The sequence below is a fragment of the Berghia stephanieae genome, chromosome 1, assembly GCF_034508935.2.
Source record: "Berghia stephanieae isolate SIO BIC M18660-M18661 chromosome 1, UCSD_Bste_1.3, whole genome shotgun sequence".
NCBI classification, from domain to species: Eukaryota; Metazoa; Mollusca; class Gastropoda; order Nudibranchia; family Aeolidiidae; genus Berghia; species Berghia stephanieae.
In genome coordinates, this window is record NC_088360.1 from 123,934,790 (window position 1) to 123,953,046 (window position 18,257).

General features: G+C 34.6%; 2 protein-coding genes across 4 annotated transcripts in view; one reads left to right on the forward strand and one right to left on the reverse strand.

Annotated features, from left to right (window-relative positions):
* Positions 1 to 3,527: 3,527 nt before the first annotated feature.
* On the forward strand, positions 3,528 to 10,819 carry LOC144962999 (uncharacterized). The gene is made up of 3 exons (XM_078896520.1): positions 3,528 to 3,760; positions 7,017 to 7,198; positions 7,775 to 10,819. Exons 2-3 carry the CDS (start codon positions 7,030 to 7,032, stop codon positions 9,028 to 9,030), a joined length of 1,425 nt encoding a protein of 474 aa, XP_078752646.1. The 5' UTR covers positions 3,528 to 3,760; positions 7,017 to 7,029; the 3' UTR covers positions 9,031 to 10,819.
* A 4,057-nt stretch (positions 10,820 to 14,876) lies between these two features.
* The window catches only part of LOC144963000 (uncharacterized), a 19,334-nt gene continuing 15,953 nt past the window's right edge, over positions 14,877 to 18,257 (reverse strand). For all 3 annotated transcript variants that reach the window (XM_078896521.1, XM_078896523.1, XM_078896522.1), the window contains one exon: positions 14,877 to 18,043. In XM_078896521.1, the coding sequence (XP_078752647.1) occupies positions 17,641 to 18,043 (403 nt within the window). In that variant the 3' untranslated portion in view covers positions 14,877 to 17,640. The remainder of the gene's footprint in view (positions 18,044 to 18,257) is intronic.

Consider the following 18,257-nt stretch of genomic DNA (forward strand, 5'->3'; position numbering starts at 1 on the left):
ATTTATAAGCCAAGTCATTTTGAGGGAAATAATCCATCACAATCATTGACATGATTAACCCTTGATATGCTTCTGATATTATGGTCAATAACGAGCTATCATGCCATTTGCTCGAAATCAAACTAAAACATAATGCTAGCCCTTGTATGAAATAGAGTTTGAGGTTTCCCTGTTAATACTCCCTACTTCTAATAAAAATTAAAAGTAATCTTCTTTAGTCCAATAAATCTTTTCAAAAAAGATCACATAGTTTAATGACTTATAAACGTTATTCGGTATTGCTGATGGCATATCTGTCACTTACAAAGGTAGGTTTAATGACTAGTATTATTTTTACCATGAAATCTACGATTTAAATTTTTTTGAAGTAGGCCGGTCAACGACATAATGCAATTGAGTAACCAGTTCCATTCCATGTTGACTTGAATTTACGAAGATAATGAAAAAATACAAGGTTTCCCTTTTCCTATGGACAAAGAGTCCACCATAGAAAAATCCTCTCCAACCAGAGATTGCAGTAAGTTTTTAATTCTACCAAATCGTCACCCCGCCAATGCTATCCATGTACGAGTACATAATTAATTAGAAGACGTTGATTTGACCCCTGACGCCTCGAAGCGTTTTAATAGGAAATAGTATCACCAATATCATTTCTCCTGTGATCTAATATTGATTAGACTACACGAGAGTTCATTGACTCTGCTTGCGAGTGAATGTATACCTGGATATAGAGAGTGACGAATATTGTAAGAGTGCATGTAGAAAAAAGACACCAAAGAACACAATTACATAACGCAGTTTCGTTTACAAAAAATACACCAAACAACAATACAATTACTTAACGCAGTTTCATGAATTTACCAAATTCAATGCGTCTCACGATGCTATAATTAATCCCTCAATACTATATGACTGATTTAAGGCCTTTTGCTTCCTAATCATGCGATTGGGACACCTCGGCTGCCTCTCTAATCATCTGTGTCAATTCCTTCCACAGTTCACAGTCTTTCGCTGTGGATGCTAATTTCATAAGATCTTCCTTTGATTTAAATTCTTCGTTATTTTGGATGCGTTATAGGTTTCTATTCAGGACAGTGTGAATTGACGTGGGTGATCTGCCAATATTTTTTGTGACCCATCGTATCAAAACGGTAATATGTCGGGATGAACCAGATGTTAAAAACCATCAATTAATGCTAAATTGGTCAACAATATGAATTATCGGTATCGGTCCAATGAAAAATCATATTTATTCTCCTCAATAAAACATATAAATTCAACCCAAGTCTGATATTTCTGGTTATAAGTTCAATTTTCAGCATCGTAATCATCCCGACATAATACCGTTTTAAGGCGATGGGTCACATTTCTTGTGTCCAGATGGGGTGAAAAAGTATTCACGGCTTTATTAACTGGTATATTTTCAACTCTTCTGGGTTTATGCCCAAAAAGCCGCCATCTTGCCTCCAGGGTTTGAATAGATAAGGGTCTTCCATTGTATTTTTCATACATTGTTGTATAGCATATTTTTGTGGGGTAACACATATTCAGGACTCTTGTATATATATATATATATATATATATATATATATATATATATATATATATATATATATAACCTGAACTTTTACATAGTGCATCATCCGCTGAACGTGCTCAAAGCGCTTAACAAAGGGTCCCTGACCAACAGCAACACGTAACATGTAGAACGAGACATGACGATATTATAATTTTGTTTCCTACAGAGACAACGCTGTTAACGGTCAGGTACTCATTCTATACCCGAGTACGGTGAAAGAATGTGAGTAAAGAACCTTTTCCAAGGACTCAACTATGCGCCGAGCGACGATGGCCGGACCCAAGACCTCCCGATCTAAAAGCGAGTGCCATATTGCAAGACCACATAGCCGCAAAAGGCCATTCTGTACAATTAAGACTCCTTCAAGTTTCCTTTTTTCACCAACTCTGATACAGTATTCATCAATGCACGTGATCTTATTATCGATTTAATGTGAGACGTGCCTTTCTCAGGACACAAGTGTCGAGCCATAAATTGCTTTCCAGTCACTGTCATGCTCACATCTCTGCTATAGATAGTATGCAGATGACGTCACTCAGGCCTTTGTTATTGTTTTTGCCATCCGCGTTTGTGAGTTGTTCTCACTAAACTGTATTAACCAGACTATAAAAGTTCATGGTTACACAGAGTTTGTGTGTTGGTCCGTTATACTTCCGGATGGCAATATTGTGAACTCCTTGGCCAAGCGCATTCTATCTATAGAAAGAACGAAATAGACGTCACTCAGCTCTTTGTTATTGTTTTCAGACAGCCATTTTGATGATTAGTTCTCACTAAATTATATCGTTCAAGGTTACGCATAGTTTTGTGTGTTGGCCCTTATACTTCGTAATATTGTGACTTTCTTAGCCAAGCGCATACTCTCTATAAAAACGTTCAATGTCAGCCATAGTTTTATGTCATGTACTACCACATGTCCGACTGGCAGATGTTGTGAGTATTTTACAAAAACGCATAACATCATGAAGATAGAGAAACCAAACTAATGAGCAACATGCATTGTTATCTGATTCTGAGATTTTAATGGAAAAGTTGAAGAAGAATAAAAAAAAAAATAATCAGGTTCTGAATCAATTATTTTGATGAAGGAAGCCTGGATGTCAATATCGCCCATTGCTTGCAATTTTTGTCAAGATCTTTATCTTTCCTGGAATCAATTGATGCTTTGTGTTTAATCAAAATACCCACAACATCCGCCATGCTGAATATCACGTGCCAACACACAAAACTATGTTAAACCTTGACCGTTTATAGCCTGATTGATCGAATTTAGTGAGAACTAATCCCCAAAATGGCTGTCTAAAAACAATATCAAAGAGCCGAATGACGTCGATTTCGTTCCCTTTACAGATGGTTACACATAGTTCTGTGTGTTGGGTACATTATATCCGGTAGGCGGATGTTATGAGTAATTCAAGTAATCACATTGCATCAATTGATGGTTAATTTTAACCTCTTTTTTGCTATGCCTGGCTAGCAAGCTGTTAATATGGACGTATTTTTACTACTCGTATTATCTTATAGCATGAATCCCGAGTTATTCAATCTAGAAACATTTGTTAAAATTACATCAATTATCATATATTTTATTAAAATGAACATTTCAATGGTTTCATTTTTAATAATAATAAAAAAAAAAGTAAAAACATTATTTTTCTGCCCCTGTCATATAAGGATCACCGTGAACTAGTGCCGAGCGGTACCGGTACTGAGTACCGGAAATACCGGTAACAGCCTTACCGATAATTTATCGACACTAAGCAGCCCGGTCTCGATACTCCGACACTCCACTCTTCTGCAGTTTGCTTTTAAGTGACATTGACAATTACCGAAACTTGGTCTCGGTCATAGGGGTCCCGAGCTTTATTTACCGGTAATTTCTCGGTACCGAGAGATGGCGTTACCGCCCGGACCTACAGTGAACCAACGATCCATAGCCAATGTAAACAGGGTAAGGTGGGGGTGAATTCCACACCGGGGTAATTCCACATTCCACACCCACATTCATAAGATCTAGCTTTTCACAGAAAGAAAGCAACACAATAAATTGGATACTCTTCAAGTTTTTAACTGCGTTAGATATTTATTTCCTGTTTGAGGTTCAAATTGAACACATGAAGCAGCCATCTTAACTACAGTTATATTCTGACAATTTTACAAGTTATTACATGCCTGTTAAAGGTAAGTGAAACACGCATGGTTTTCAAATATTGCAAATTTCTGTTAAATGTTCCTTGACTTTAAAGTGCAAGCTAGAAATGATTAATCATTCATCGGATGATAATAATAATAATAATAATAATAATAATAATAATAATAATAATAATAATAATAATAATAATAATAATAATAATAATAATAATAATAATAATAATAATATTCCATTGATCCATAGGAATATTTTTGTACAGACGTGTTGAACACATAATGATAATAAATTAGCAATAACTAGGTGGCAAAATTGCTCCCAAACCTGTTCTAGGTTCCTCAAGTAAGAGGCTGTGCCTATTTTAGATTTTCTGTGTCTTTTTTTTTTGCCAGAAGTTTTTATCAAAACCTTATACAAATAGTTTTATTGTACTAAGGTAGGCCCCAGCTACCATGTCACGTAAATCGTTTTATCCTTATCCATGGTTTTTGTTTACAATCGTTTTTCTTAGAAAAGAACATCACCTAGAAGTATTGGAAGTGTGTAGTCTATATACTGTTTGAATAATAAGCCTGATTGTGGGCCTAAATGACCTTACTTATGTATGCCCATGATTTAGAGCTGGATCTGTATTAGTAGAGTCACCGCCTAGTGAAAACAAAAAACTCGTGGTGTTTCACATTCGTGTAAAAGTTTATTTTTCTTTAAAGTTGGTAAGATTGATATCTGCGAAAAATATTTAGTCGATTGGAATTACAATTCGACCACTTGAAAGTCAACTAGAGGTAACTAAAGCTCAAATGAAGTCAACTACATTTAACAATTAATCACTCGTAAATTATCAATATTTTATAAAATCTTTAAGAACATAATACCTTTATTATATGTTAAACAAATCACATGTACACTTTTGTTAATATTTCCTTCGATTTGTACGAGTTATTGCCCTTGATTTTATTTTTAGATGGATAAAAATATTACTCTTTTTAAAATAGTATGCGAACCGCACTTTATCTTATATTACTCATAAAATAAAGTTTACTCTTTTGGATGTCAGAAACAAGCGTATAAAGTTATAAGGAAATCAAACAATATTTGATTGAGTTATCACCCACTATAGAAGAGTCACTGCATCGTACAAAGACTCGAGTTGTTTCACCTTCCGTGTGGAAGTTTATTTTTCTTCAAATTTGGTACAATTGATATCTTAGGAACACATTTGGCCAATTGGAATTTCAATTCGACTTCTTGAAGGTCATCCAGAGGTCAAGCAAGTTCAAGATCAACTATATTAAACATTTAATCACTTGCAAAAAATTACCGATATTTTATAACATCTATAGCTAAGAACATAAAAACTTTATGATATGTTAAACACATTACAGGTACACTTTTTAAAAAGATTCCCTTCAATTTGATTTTATTTTTAGATGAATAAAAATATTGCTCTTTATAAAATAACTTGCAAATCACATTTTATATTCTACTACACAAATAATACAGTATACTGTTTTGGATGTCAGTCACAAACAAATAAAGTTAAAATCAAAATACACAATATTTGATTGAGTTATCGCCCATCATGATAAAGTTACTGAACAGTGCAACAACTCGACTTGTTTCACACTCGTGTGTAAGTTTGGGTTTTTCTTTCAAGGCCTTCAAGCACAATCATTAATACTTAAACAGCCCCGAGATATTGATGTTATTGTCATCATCATAGCCAATCAACATTATATCATTGAAGCGAATCCTGCAGCTAATATTTGCATTAAAGCTTTTTAAAAGTCAAATAAAGTAATTAATCTGAACAGCATTGCCACAAATATTGGCCAAGGGACTTGTTACGGGTTCTGTCATCACATCTGTATTTAAGTTTAAAGGGAAGCGGTCATGTCGTTAGTTGTCTTGGTTTAGTCATGTTTCTCGCCATGAGACATTGGCAAAAACCATGATGCAATTAACTTTGATGGGAGGCAGGAGTAGATAATAGATAACATATATTTCACTACGATTAAATGCGACGGTATTCAATAAAAAAGAAACAATTGTAGTATTGGTAGATATTGTTAAGGCATTTGACAAATAAATATACTTCAAAGGACTTCTCCAGAAAATCAAAACGGAGATCTCTCACAGAATGTTAGTCTGGGTCATGAATTCCCTGACAAATTAAAAGGAAGGCTCGAGTAGGAACGGGAAGTAGAAGGACTGATAAGCCGTAATATACAAATCATGTTAATCTCTTTAGTAGATTCATTTGTTGTCTACTAATAGTTTGTTTTGTTAACAGTTTTCGAGGCATTTCACAAGAAGAGACTTGTTGCAGTAAAAATCTGATAAAGTACAATGACTCATTTGAATTGAGACAAGAAACTTAAGATTTTGGTACTCTAGTTCATAACATATCAACAATATATTTTGTTATTTGGCTGGAATTGATTTCCCAATGGGCGATAACTCCATAGAATATCATCTGATTTAGTTGTGTTCTACAAATTATTTTTAACTTATTCAGTTGCTCATATTTTTTCTTGAAAAGTATTGTTTTATCAACATTTTTCTAGATGTTTCACAAATACACACTTGTTTTTTAGTGGTTTTTTTTTTTTCCAAAGTGAAAAAGGGCGATAACTTATTTGAATTTTTATATAGAGCTAAGCTATTTTGTAAGGAGCCTAAAGACACATAGATAGGTCTAACCAAAGTTTTTTTTTTTTTTTTTTTTTTTTTTCTTAGAGTGCTATAGATTTCCTATTACCTTTTGAATTCTATTTATAGTAACAGAATTCAATAGGCGATAACCCCATTAACCATGATATTTATTTGCAATTTGGAAATAATGTTATTCTCTGTATCAGCTGTTATTGTTCTCTTTACAAGTGATAATTTTCTTAATAATTTAAGTGATATTCCGGAAAATCGTGCTCTTTTCAGAAAGAAGACGTAAATAAAGGGCAATAACTGCTTGAAATGATGTATGAATTTAATTATTTTTTTCTTAGGTGATATATTTGGATCCTATTAAAGTTTTTTGGTTATTTGCAAGTTATCAAATTCTTGATATTATGGGAGTTCTGAAATTAACCATAATTTCACTTTGATTGACCTCTATGTGACCTCCGAAAGGTCAGATCCAAGTTCCAATCGGACAAAACTGTTATTTTTATTCGTCTGCTTATTTGGCCTATAAAGAAAGTTAAACTTTTACACGGATCCGAAACACCAATGGCCTCGGGGACCTTACTATATGGAATTTCTGTTCATGTTTTTCTCCTTTTTCTATAGAGATTGGCTAATCATGGTGAGGAACTACAAGAGAAAGTCAGTGGCGTATGACCAAGCGGATATGGTGAAAGCAGTCAATCTTGTTACATCTGGAGAGATGGGCTACAAACGTGCTGCAAGATTATACAACCTTAACTGGGGGACAGTCCGTGACCATGTCAAGAAACGATACAGTAGAATGGGTAAGTTTCTTCCTTGTGAGGGATTGTGGCCTTTCATGCCAAAAGTCATCTCTGTGTAATTTTTTTTGGTCTAATCTACTTCCGTGGTTTCCATGGCTGTGTGTGTAACGTGTCTAGTCGCTTGTGCAGGTCAAACGTCAGTGAGTGTGCTAAGTGATTAGTTGGCTGACAAGTAATCTTGTCCATTTTTTTGGTTAGGCATTGCGCAAGACACTTCAAACCAATTAACCAATGACGTCGATTATACAATTGCAGCTTTGAAGTCAATTATTGACTTTGTGACTGCATTATTATTATTATTATTATTATTATTATTATTATTATTATTATTATTATTATTATTATTATTATTATTATTATTATTATTATTATTATTATTATTATTATTATTATTACAACATAGAACAACACGGGTCAATATCTATGGGTTTGTTTTGTTTTTTTTTTTGTTTTTTTTTTTTGGGTTGTTTTTTATTGGGGGGGGGGGGGGGGTTGGTTGTTTCTTTCGGAACAGTTGGACTTTGAGTTGGAGAAATTGTGCTAAAAACATTTTTTCCTCTTTTCTCTTTTCCTTAGGGGCTGGAAGACCAAAAAAGCTGACAACAAGTGAGGAAGCAGAGATTGCCACTTCCCTAAAGCTCCTTTCTAAATGGGGATTTGGACTGCCGAGGGCAGAGATCCAAGAAGTGGTTGGAGACTACATGAAGACCATTGGGCGGGATACACAGTTTGTGGATGGGGTGCCTGGTGTGGACTGGCTTGACCGCTTCTTTAAACGCCACCCAGAACTTACATTGAGGCTGCCTGAACAGCTGAAAGCCGCTCGTGCAAAGTCATCGGCCAACAAGACTGTGTTTGATGAATGGTTTAAGATGTTGGGTGACACTCTCAGGGAAAATGATCTCCTGGGAAAACCTGAGAGGATTTATAATGTCCACGAAAGCAGGTTTCCGCTAGATCCCAAACGCATCAAAGTTATCACGGAGGAGGGCATTTATCATCTCTTTCGACTAATCACTGGTTTGGGCAGAGATGATATAACTGTTCAGGGATGTGCGAGAGCTGATGGACTAATGCTTCCGCCTTATATTCTATACGCTGCCAAGAACCTTAGGACTAAATGGACGGAAAATGGACCAGAGGGGGCAAAATATCATGCCAATGAAAAAGGACGGATGGATATGGCTTGCTTCCACGACTGGTTTTGTTCTTTCTTCTTGCCAAGCTTACCCCCAGAGAGACCAGTGGTCATTATCTTTGATGGACATGCTTCTCACATCAACATCGCAACCATCAAAGAGGCAGTGAACAATCGGGTTATAGTACTGAAACTACCATCTAACACCACTCATGTGCTACAGCCCCTCGACGTCGATGTCTATGGCCCTGCTAAGACTAAATGGGAAGAGATACTTGTGGCTTACTTAAGACAGAACCTCGGGAACCCCCTCTCCAAAGAGCTCTTCCCATCTCTCCTGAAAAGCCTGTGGGAGTCGGAGGTCATGGGGCCAGAAAACGTAAGGGCAAGCTTCAAAGCATGCGGTATCATGCCATATGACCCCTCACAGATTTCGCCAGCATATTACCAACCTGCTGAGGTCTTTGATCGCCCGACTGCTGCCCTCAATATTCAGCAGACCCCACCCAATGCTCCATCTAGTTCGGCTACCGTTTCCCCACCCAACGCTCCATCTTGTTCGGCTACCGTTTCCCTACCCGATGCCCCATCTGGTTCGGCCACTGTCTCCCCACTCAATACTCCATCTAAGTCGGCGACCATCTCCCGCACTCATGCTTCATATAGTTCGGTTGCCAATCATCTGAAGCAATGAACCCCACCGCTTCTGAGCATCACTCAAAAATTGAACACAGACGATTGAAAATAATGCATGGTGTCGTCATGTTCTGAAATGGCATTCCTTCATCAAAGTGTCAACATATTGTGATAGATATTCACTAACTGTGTGACTGATCATTTTGTTTGTTTGGCATGGACACTCCAGTACAGTTTCCTCGAACTCCTCGGAACAGGCAAAAAGTTCGAGGAAACTGTAGTTCGAGGTAACTCAACGTGTGTTCGAGGAAACGTACTCAAGTGTTTTTGGAATTGAGATATGTTCGCGAGGCCTCTGGAAATAAATATTTATAGGGATGGAAAGGGCTAAATGTTAATGTTTATTTAACCCTCGAACCATCAATTAAAAGTACCAGTCAAGGCTGTCAATTGAGAGAGAGAGAGAGAGAGAGAGAGAGAGAGAGAGAGAGAGAGAGAGAGATAGAGAGAGAGAGGGGCCAACTTCGTCCTCGCTCTTACAATACAAATAATTCTGTGTAAGACAATGTGAAATTATATAATGTCATTTAATTTGATACTTTCATCGATTTTGATATATGTAACCAGCTATAGAAAATTAAATTATATTAAATCATGCAAAGGCATTTATCAAGTGACAGTATCAGTCAAGCCAAAGTAAAAATGAGAAAAAGGCCATCTTCGCCCTTGCTCCTACAATACAAATAATTCCATAGTTAGACAAAACTATCTAACAGCTAAAATTGGATCCTTGACATTTACTTCGATACTTGTATTGAATTCGATATATTTGACCCCCCATTTATTTAATTATATAATAATTATATTATCAAATTAAACCCGAATAATGTCACTGTCGTGATGATTTATTGGACAAGTAGCTATAATACCTGCATGATAAATATATAAGAAAGCCATGGTCGGTCCATTGTGATATTTGTTCATAGATTAAAAATTAGACGTAAAAACTCATATCATCATGATATAGATAGAATAAACTGCATTTTATGACAAAACGCCTTTTTATTTTAGCAAATTACTTTGCTATTTTTCAATGTCACGAGAAAAAGATAATTCCTTTATCTACCAAAAATTCTTAAACCTAAGACTTTTGTGAGTTGTTTTAATACTTATAACAAATTCGTTGTAATCTCAATAAATCGATCTATCAAGGTGACATTGTTTTTTTTTGGTAAAGATAAATAAAAAAAGACTTTTGTGATTGTGAAGTTATTGTGATTATGGTGTGAAAATATTGAATAAGAGAATGAAATGTAGATATCTCTATTTGATTTTTTAAAATATCTTTTTGCTCTAATCTTTATCTTAATGTGACTATCGACAGCCAATACACCCCCTGCCATCTTGATTTAATTCTTTACAGGTCTTACTTTCTGCGCTCCTCCGTCAGATCCATTCTCCAACAAACTCAGGATCGGCCTTTATTACTTATTCCCAAATTTCAATGCTAATGGCTGTGTATAACTATCACTTTCCTAAACTTACTAGTTTATTTATTGATGTTTATATGTCATATTTTCTCCAAGTCCCCGTTTTTACCCACACTATATCAAATCAACGTTTGCTTATTTGCAGGTCTGATGACCCAAATTATAATGAGCTTAATTTTGTAATGGAAATGCTGTCAAACCAAAGTAAAATATTTTCCATGACAACAATGTTAAAACAAGCCCATAATTGGGTTAGATTATCATGTGCCTGTCGAATCTAATCACTATATCTTCATTCTATCCTTTTAAAAATCGGTCTCAGAACAGAATTATAATTGAAACAATACAATCTGCCAATAATAATAATAATAATAATAATAATAATAATAATAATAATAATAATAATAATAATAATAATAATAATAATAATAATAATAATAATAATAATAATAATAATAATATATACTTTATTCATTAAAAAAATGGAAATTCGTTTACAGACGTGGCATGCATAAAAATGTATAAACACAAAGTTGAGAATGTTATGAAAATCCAACTGTTATAAGAGATTTGCATAGATTGATTTCCTAAATTTTTGATTCTATAAATATAAACTACTTTCCAACACATGTTTTGCTTGTCCGTTAAACATTGATTCATTGATGGCCGAGCATTATTAGTGACTGATGCAGAGACTGACATGTAGGGTAACTCTTGGGTAAAAACAACGTGTCATTCGCCTCAACTGAGGTGTGGATGTTGTGAATAACTTCAATAGGAAGTGACGGCTATTTTAGGAGTAATAATAAGAATAAACATAATATCACCTTAACAACGACATTCTTGCATCTTTCATTTGTCCTTCGTGTTTCACCCATCGTATTTTGTTGACAAAAGGGGAAACCCGAAACGTCCACCTTACCTGTCTTCGTTGACTAAATTAAAGCTTTCATTTCTGTCAATATTGTTATCTATTTTTTTTTTAGCTTCAAGGAGCAACATTTGCACTCTATGAAAGGAAATTGAAGTTTAATTTGGCTCATTGACGCGTTGCAAAGCGCATGAGAGTGATGAAGTAGTGAAATTGAACTATATACAAGTTAATAAAGAAAAATAGTATGCCCTTCCGCCACGACATCATAAGATATCGTTGCCTAGGCATTCCACGAAGGAATATAGATAATTCATCAAACAAGATGTCTGATGTCAACAAGAATCACCCATGTTGTCCAAGTAAGCAAACCGGGGGTTAAGAGGGGGGGGGGGGGGGTTAATAATCTTGCTCAAGGAAAAAAACCGAAAGTGCTTGAAGCGGGACTCGAACCCGGGACCTTCATGGTCACAGTGCAATGCCTTAACCACTCGGCCACTTCGTACCCCATTCAAGTTAGTGTGTATTTTAAAAACATATATTCTCTATTTTATATCTGGTTCGACAGTCATAGGAGATAATATTTGTTTTTTGTTGGGTATTTTTATGGGTTTTACAGCGCCAGCGACACTAATAGGTCAATTCAGCGCCAGTACAAAAGGGATGTGAATGGGGAAAAGGTGTATGTTTACTCTATATTCAAAACTAAAAACTATAATAGCAGAGATGACTTATAAGGAAACTGAAAATCCTCTCTCTCTCTCTCTCTCTCTCTCTCTCTCTCTCTCTCTCTCTCTCTCTCTCTCTCTCTCTCTCTCTCTCTCTATCTATCTATCTATCTCTCTCTCTCTTTCTCTCTCTCTCTCTCGCAGGTCAGTCGATGTCAAGTGATAAAAAGACGTGAATAATAAGATGTTGTGAAATAAAAGAAACAATTGTTACGTAGGAAATGATACTACTAAGAAATGAAATCAATAAAACATGACACCATTCATAGTTAAAAAAGATCTTTTTTTTATTGCGAAATTGTAGAAAAGTAGAGGAATTGTGAGATATGGATTATCAGTGTGAGACATATGTGCATTTAATATAAAAAGTGATTAAATACAACAGTAAACAATGTTTTCATATTTATATTTCCTTTACATTGTTATTATCAATATGTTATGAAAGACTCTTATTACAGTATCACAAAAAGGTGCAGTTTTGAAATGGTAAAATACATACCAATAAAACGTTACATACCATACGGTCAACGTGTACACTTTACAGGTCTGATAACCCAAATTGTCATGGTCTCATTGTTGTTTATGGAAATACTCTCAAACGAATGCAAAAATATTATCCGTTAAAAAAAGTTAAATCAAGCCCTTTTCTTTTGCTTTATAAAAGCAAGGGTATGTTATGCTAAATGATGGAATTACAGATACCACTGAGATATTTGTAATCTGTCTAATTTTAGGCCTATATAATTGTATTTGGTTATCAGACCTGCGAACATGCTCACGTGGCATACGGTGTTTGAGTTAATTCTTTAAGCTAATAAGAACACCAGATATACTGAATATGCAATACCTATATATCATTTTGCATCAAAAAGAATTTTATTAACTGATGGCGAAAAAAATTGCGTATAAACGAGTTGGAAGTCGTTTGAATTAAATAATAATAACGATGTTGATAAAGATAATGGCATGATAGCGACAGCGCCGTCCTCGATGACGACGACGACCATCATAACGATGATGATGATGATGATGATGATGATGATGATGATGATGATGATGATGATGATGATGATGATGATGAACTATGACAAGGACAAAATATAATCCTGACAATGCGTGTTACCAAAGTTAAGCAATATAATTAATGTCTTTACAAGACAAACTGTTTTAATAGCATGATGTTTTCGTTTGCTTTATAAAAGCAAGGGTATGCTATACTAAATGATGAAATTACATATACCACTGAGATATTTGTAATCTTTCTAATTATAAGCCTATATAAATTTGTTTAATATACCACGAGGTCATTTAAGTTATCATTTATCAAGATTCATAAAGCATGATAAGCATGTGGTCGATTTACAGAGGGTTTTTGTTTCTCCACAATATTAAAATTTGACCCAAACTCCTCATTTACTAGGTGGAAAGAAAAGAGGGGGAAAAGAATGGAGTGGAAGAAAATAGAAACATCGGACCCGGGTCTTTTGTTAAAATATTACGATTGGGTCAATTTAATTCCAATGAGTTAAAGTAAAACTACAATAATGAATAAGGTAGACGACTCAGCCTATAGCACTCTTGATACCACAACAAGAAGAAAACTAGCTAGAAAATAGAAAAAAAAAGAAGGGAGTATGGAGAAAAATAAACAAAGGACCCGGGTCTTTTGTTAAAATGGGTATGATTGGGTCAATTTAATTCCAACGAGTGAAAGTAAAACGGCAATTTTGAATTATGAGGATGACTCAATCTATTGCACTGTTGATACTGTGAATGTATTAGAGAACATGTTGATGATGCGTTTGTTGATTTATGAAAAAAAAACAACATTTGATCTGAGTGTCTAATAAAACACAAGGCTGACTAAAGCATTAAGCAATAAAAGTGTTAAATGAAATTAATGAATTGAGTTCATTTGATTTGAGAGTCTGCTATAATTCCAAGCTTGCCTAAAGCGAGAATGGTAAATATATATATATATATATATATATATATATATATATATATATATATATATATATATATATATATATATACATATATATATATATATATATATATATAATTGATGAATTTATGGTATGTGATTAGGTAAAAAGCTCATCAGTTCTGTCGTCCAAAAACATTCGTAAACTAAAATACATTGCTATGTGAATTAAGCGACGTGTACAATATATGCAAATAAGTGCACGTGGGGTAAAGCCTTTAATGAACTACTTTAAACCTTTATGATCCATTGAAATAATTGAGTGATAACTAAATAATCATCGATCTGGCGGTCGAAAAACAATAAGAAAGAGCCGGAAAAAAAATACATTTATGTAACATAGAATATTTTGGGGTCAAACTGTTCTTCAGCCAAGACTGTAGCAATATCTAACTATAACACGATGGTACAACGGGTAGTATAGTAGGGTCTGAAAAGAAAATCTCAACATAGAATCGGGAAACGCTCCCTATGCGTGTATTCCAGTGCTAAATTCCGCTATCTGGCTCTCGGTAAGATTAAGGTGATTAAGAACTGAGTACATGTTTTTTCTCTTTAATTCAGAGAGAAATTTATGTCAATGACTTGGAATTCTATATCAATATCTCGTATCCAAACGTTTGTAATTGACGTCAGGTTTTACAAAAGTGCCTCAAGACGTCTAATTTACTGAAGACCAAAATAACCACTTTAGGTCGTTGACTTGTTGATACAGTAGATGAGATTACTTGAAACGAGAAGGATTGATAATCCAAAGTGGAAAATTCCACTCAGTGAATTTCAAAATGCAGCCTTAGGCTAGGTTGATGTGTACATTTATATTATGTAAATTTGAAAAAAAAAAAACAAAAAAAAAACCATTATGTGATTATTTGCATTTAAATGACTTTGTGAGACTAAAAAGATATAAATGTATCATAAACTGCCACCAGTTGCGATTGAAAATATCCTCAGATATAATATAAACAGCAGATTTGATTGATCTAATCCAGAGAGTGTGCGTAGCGAATTAGCTTTATTTCGAAATTGCCTTTTTTCCTAAATGAAAGCTTTGGAATAATTAACCAGTAGGTTTTTTGACCAATCACGGAATTTGTGACATTTTATTAAACACAAGTAGACAAACATGGGTGGGTTTTATTTTACAAACAATACTGATTCTATGGAAATACTCTCAAACGAATGCAAAAATAGTATCTGTTAAAAAAGTTAAATCAAGCTCATAATTGCTTTCGGTTATCAGACCTGCAAACATGCGGTGTTTGAGTTGATTCAGTTCTATGAACGACAATGATCCCACGGTACTCTTTTTCGTTTGTTTTGTTATTGCTTTAAGACCGCCACTTGGATGATTAGTTCTCACTAGATTCGTGTTTTGTAGCAATTAATCAACCGATTAATTACTTAGACACACATGCTCGATTGTAATACCTGTGCAGTTTTCTCAGTTTACCAATCACTGTCACTGTCTAATAATTAATGACTGTTCGGTCTTTCCGAATCAGGTCAATGACGGTGTTGACCACTAAAAATTAGTTGTATCACGAACAAGACAATTGAATTTCTCATGGCGCTCTAGAAATTATCTCCCTTCTTTCATATAATTTGTCATATTTTGAAGAGGTATTCCTTTACATGCGGTCAATTGAAGCCTGGGGCCATGGCGTACAATATTTCGGTTTAAGAAAAATCACATCAAAGTGAAAATAATATAACGTAGGGATGGGCTAAGAAAAATACCTCTCTACTTTTTGCTAGGTTTACTTTTTGAAGCATATCTCTACATATTAATATTAACTATCTATTTCAGCCGTTCTTGAAATCACATAGCTTTGTATATGGGAAATTAGATCTTTCTCAATAAAAGTGAACACGTTTTTGTGATTTCTAGGTTTACAAACAAAGTCATACCTCTTACCCGGCTAACTCACTAACATTTTGCAGAGCGGGTAAATCAAACGGCATATATGGTTCAATTAGAAATCAACATTAATCATATGAGAAAATTCATTCTTACAAAAATAAGATGCACATACTCAAGAGATGACGGTTGTGGGAATTGATAAAAACTAGTGTGAATAAAAACGATAGAATTCATTGACAATGGTTCCTCCTTGTCACGCAGATTTAAAAATAAAACTATTGCTGAGATCTTAATTAGCTGATATACAATAGGAGACCATTCCTTTGAAAGCAATCATCATCATGGTCTATCTATTCCATCCTATCATAGTCTAACACAAGTTACATACTATTCATGGGAGATTTATTAGAAACTGGTTGCTATCTTTTCCAAACAAACCACTAAGATTATTTAAATCAAACTTCGCTTGGTATCATAATTTTGGTGAACGGAAACAAACATAACCCGGTCCTCCCGTATGACCTCTCAGGTTATTTCAATCACCAAGATGATAATTGAAAAGATATATGGGACAAAAAATGTACAATTGTATTTACAATGCCATGGCCAAATTACCAAAGAACTATTTGTAATAATGATGTTGATATCACGAAACATCAACAAAAAGAGTTTTTATTTGTCATTAATTCTTTCTCCTTTACATTATTGAAAGAATTAGATACTGGGTTGGCAACAAGAGAAGAGAGGCAAAAAGATTTGTCATGGATTCATTTATAATGACACTACAAGAGCATATTTCGCTAAACATTAACCAACTATAATTAATGAACATATTACAAAGTAACTTTAATTAACGAATATTTAAAGGTGACTTTACTGTAAGCAAAGATGTAACAGTAACTGAATTAGACCAAAGTAACACTAGGCAATGTGTGAGGATTTTGTTGAATACAGTTTTCAGCACAGAAATCCTAATAATTTATGCAAGCATACGTCCACAATTTCCATTACACCAATGAGAATACCGCCTTGGGTTATCAGACCTGCAACGTACATGTAGATGCAAAACAAAACAGACTATATTATCTGGAACAAAAGTGAAACAATTGGGTAACCGAAGTACAGAGCTTGTAAAAAGACAACGGGAAGATAAACTGGATCATGCAGAACAGTCAGTCGACTTGTTTAAGCATTCTGCGAAACATGAGATTTGAATACACACACAAACACACACACACACACACGCACACATATATATATATATATATATATATATATATATCTGCATATCTCTTATATAATACAAGCTTACTATCGTTCAGTCAAATATACTAAATATAGGCCTTTGGAAAAAGCAAGATATATGTTCCATTACTGGAACAATTTCAATACCGTTGTTGAAAAATAAGGGGATTGTGAATGCTGGCGCAATCTAGATGTGACCATTGATAGGTATAATGTGAAGGAAACTAACTTAAGACATGGATTTTAGATGCTAAAGTATTATTAAATCTGAAAGATTTACTGTAATATGGCAAGTTCACAATTCATACTGACAAGAGATGACTTAATACCTACCCCCCCCCCCCCCTTTTTTTTTAAATTTAAATTTAAAATAACCGGGTTTCAAAATATAGATGTAAATGAACTGTCCTTAAATCAACGACTTTGTACAAAACAACAATAACAGTGGATTAATATAGCGATGCTTATTCAAAATCATATCGTTTACACCAACGTCTGTGTCTTGTCTTCTTGTGTATTCAGGGATCTCATAAAGTTTTTGATAAATCCCAGAGTGGAATAGTCTGTCCTCGATTCACAGACAGTACACACAAGCATGTTATTAGTTTTAAATGCCGAGAACACTTCGTGGTACGCCCTCCCTACCACCGAATTACTGTCAATGGAGATGCAGCTGAACTTCTCTCCACAGATGAAGAGTCCACAAATGGTGTTGTTATTGACCTCCATTGTTTTGAGAACTCCAATGGCGTCACCAGGCTCCATCTCAGTATCCTCCGATGCTGCGATGAGTTTACCTCCAAGGTCGAACATGGCAGCCATTTTGAATCGGCCGTCGTTCTTTAGTTGGTCTACGATTTCCTGCCACGTCATCAGTTCAAGCATGCTGAAGACATTACAAAGAACAAAACACCATAGAATTAGACGATTAGTGTAATAAGGAATTAGTATACATACGTAGCTGATGGCAAAAGGTCATTTAAATAATGTTAAGCAAATAAAAACAAAATCCATCCACGCCCCACTGCGCAGTTTGGTATTAGAACTATGCAGTGTATAAAGCTCATTCTTTCATCGGAAAACTATTGGTTGTTTTAAAA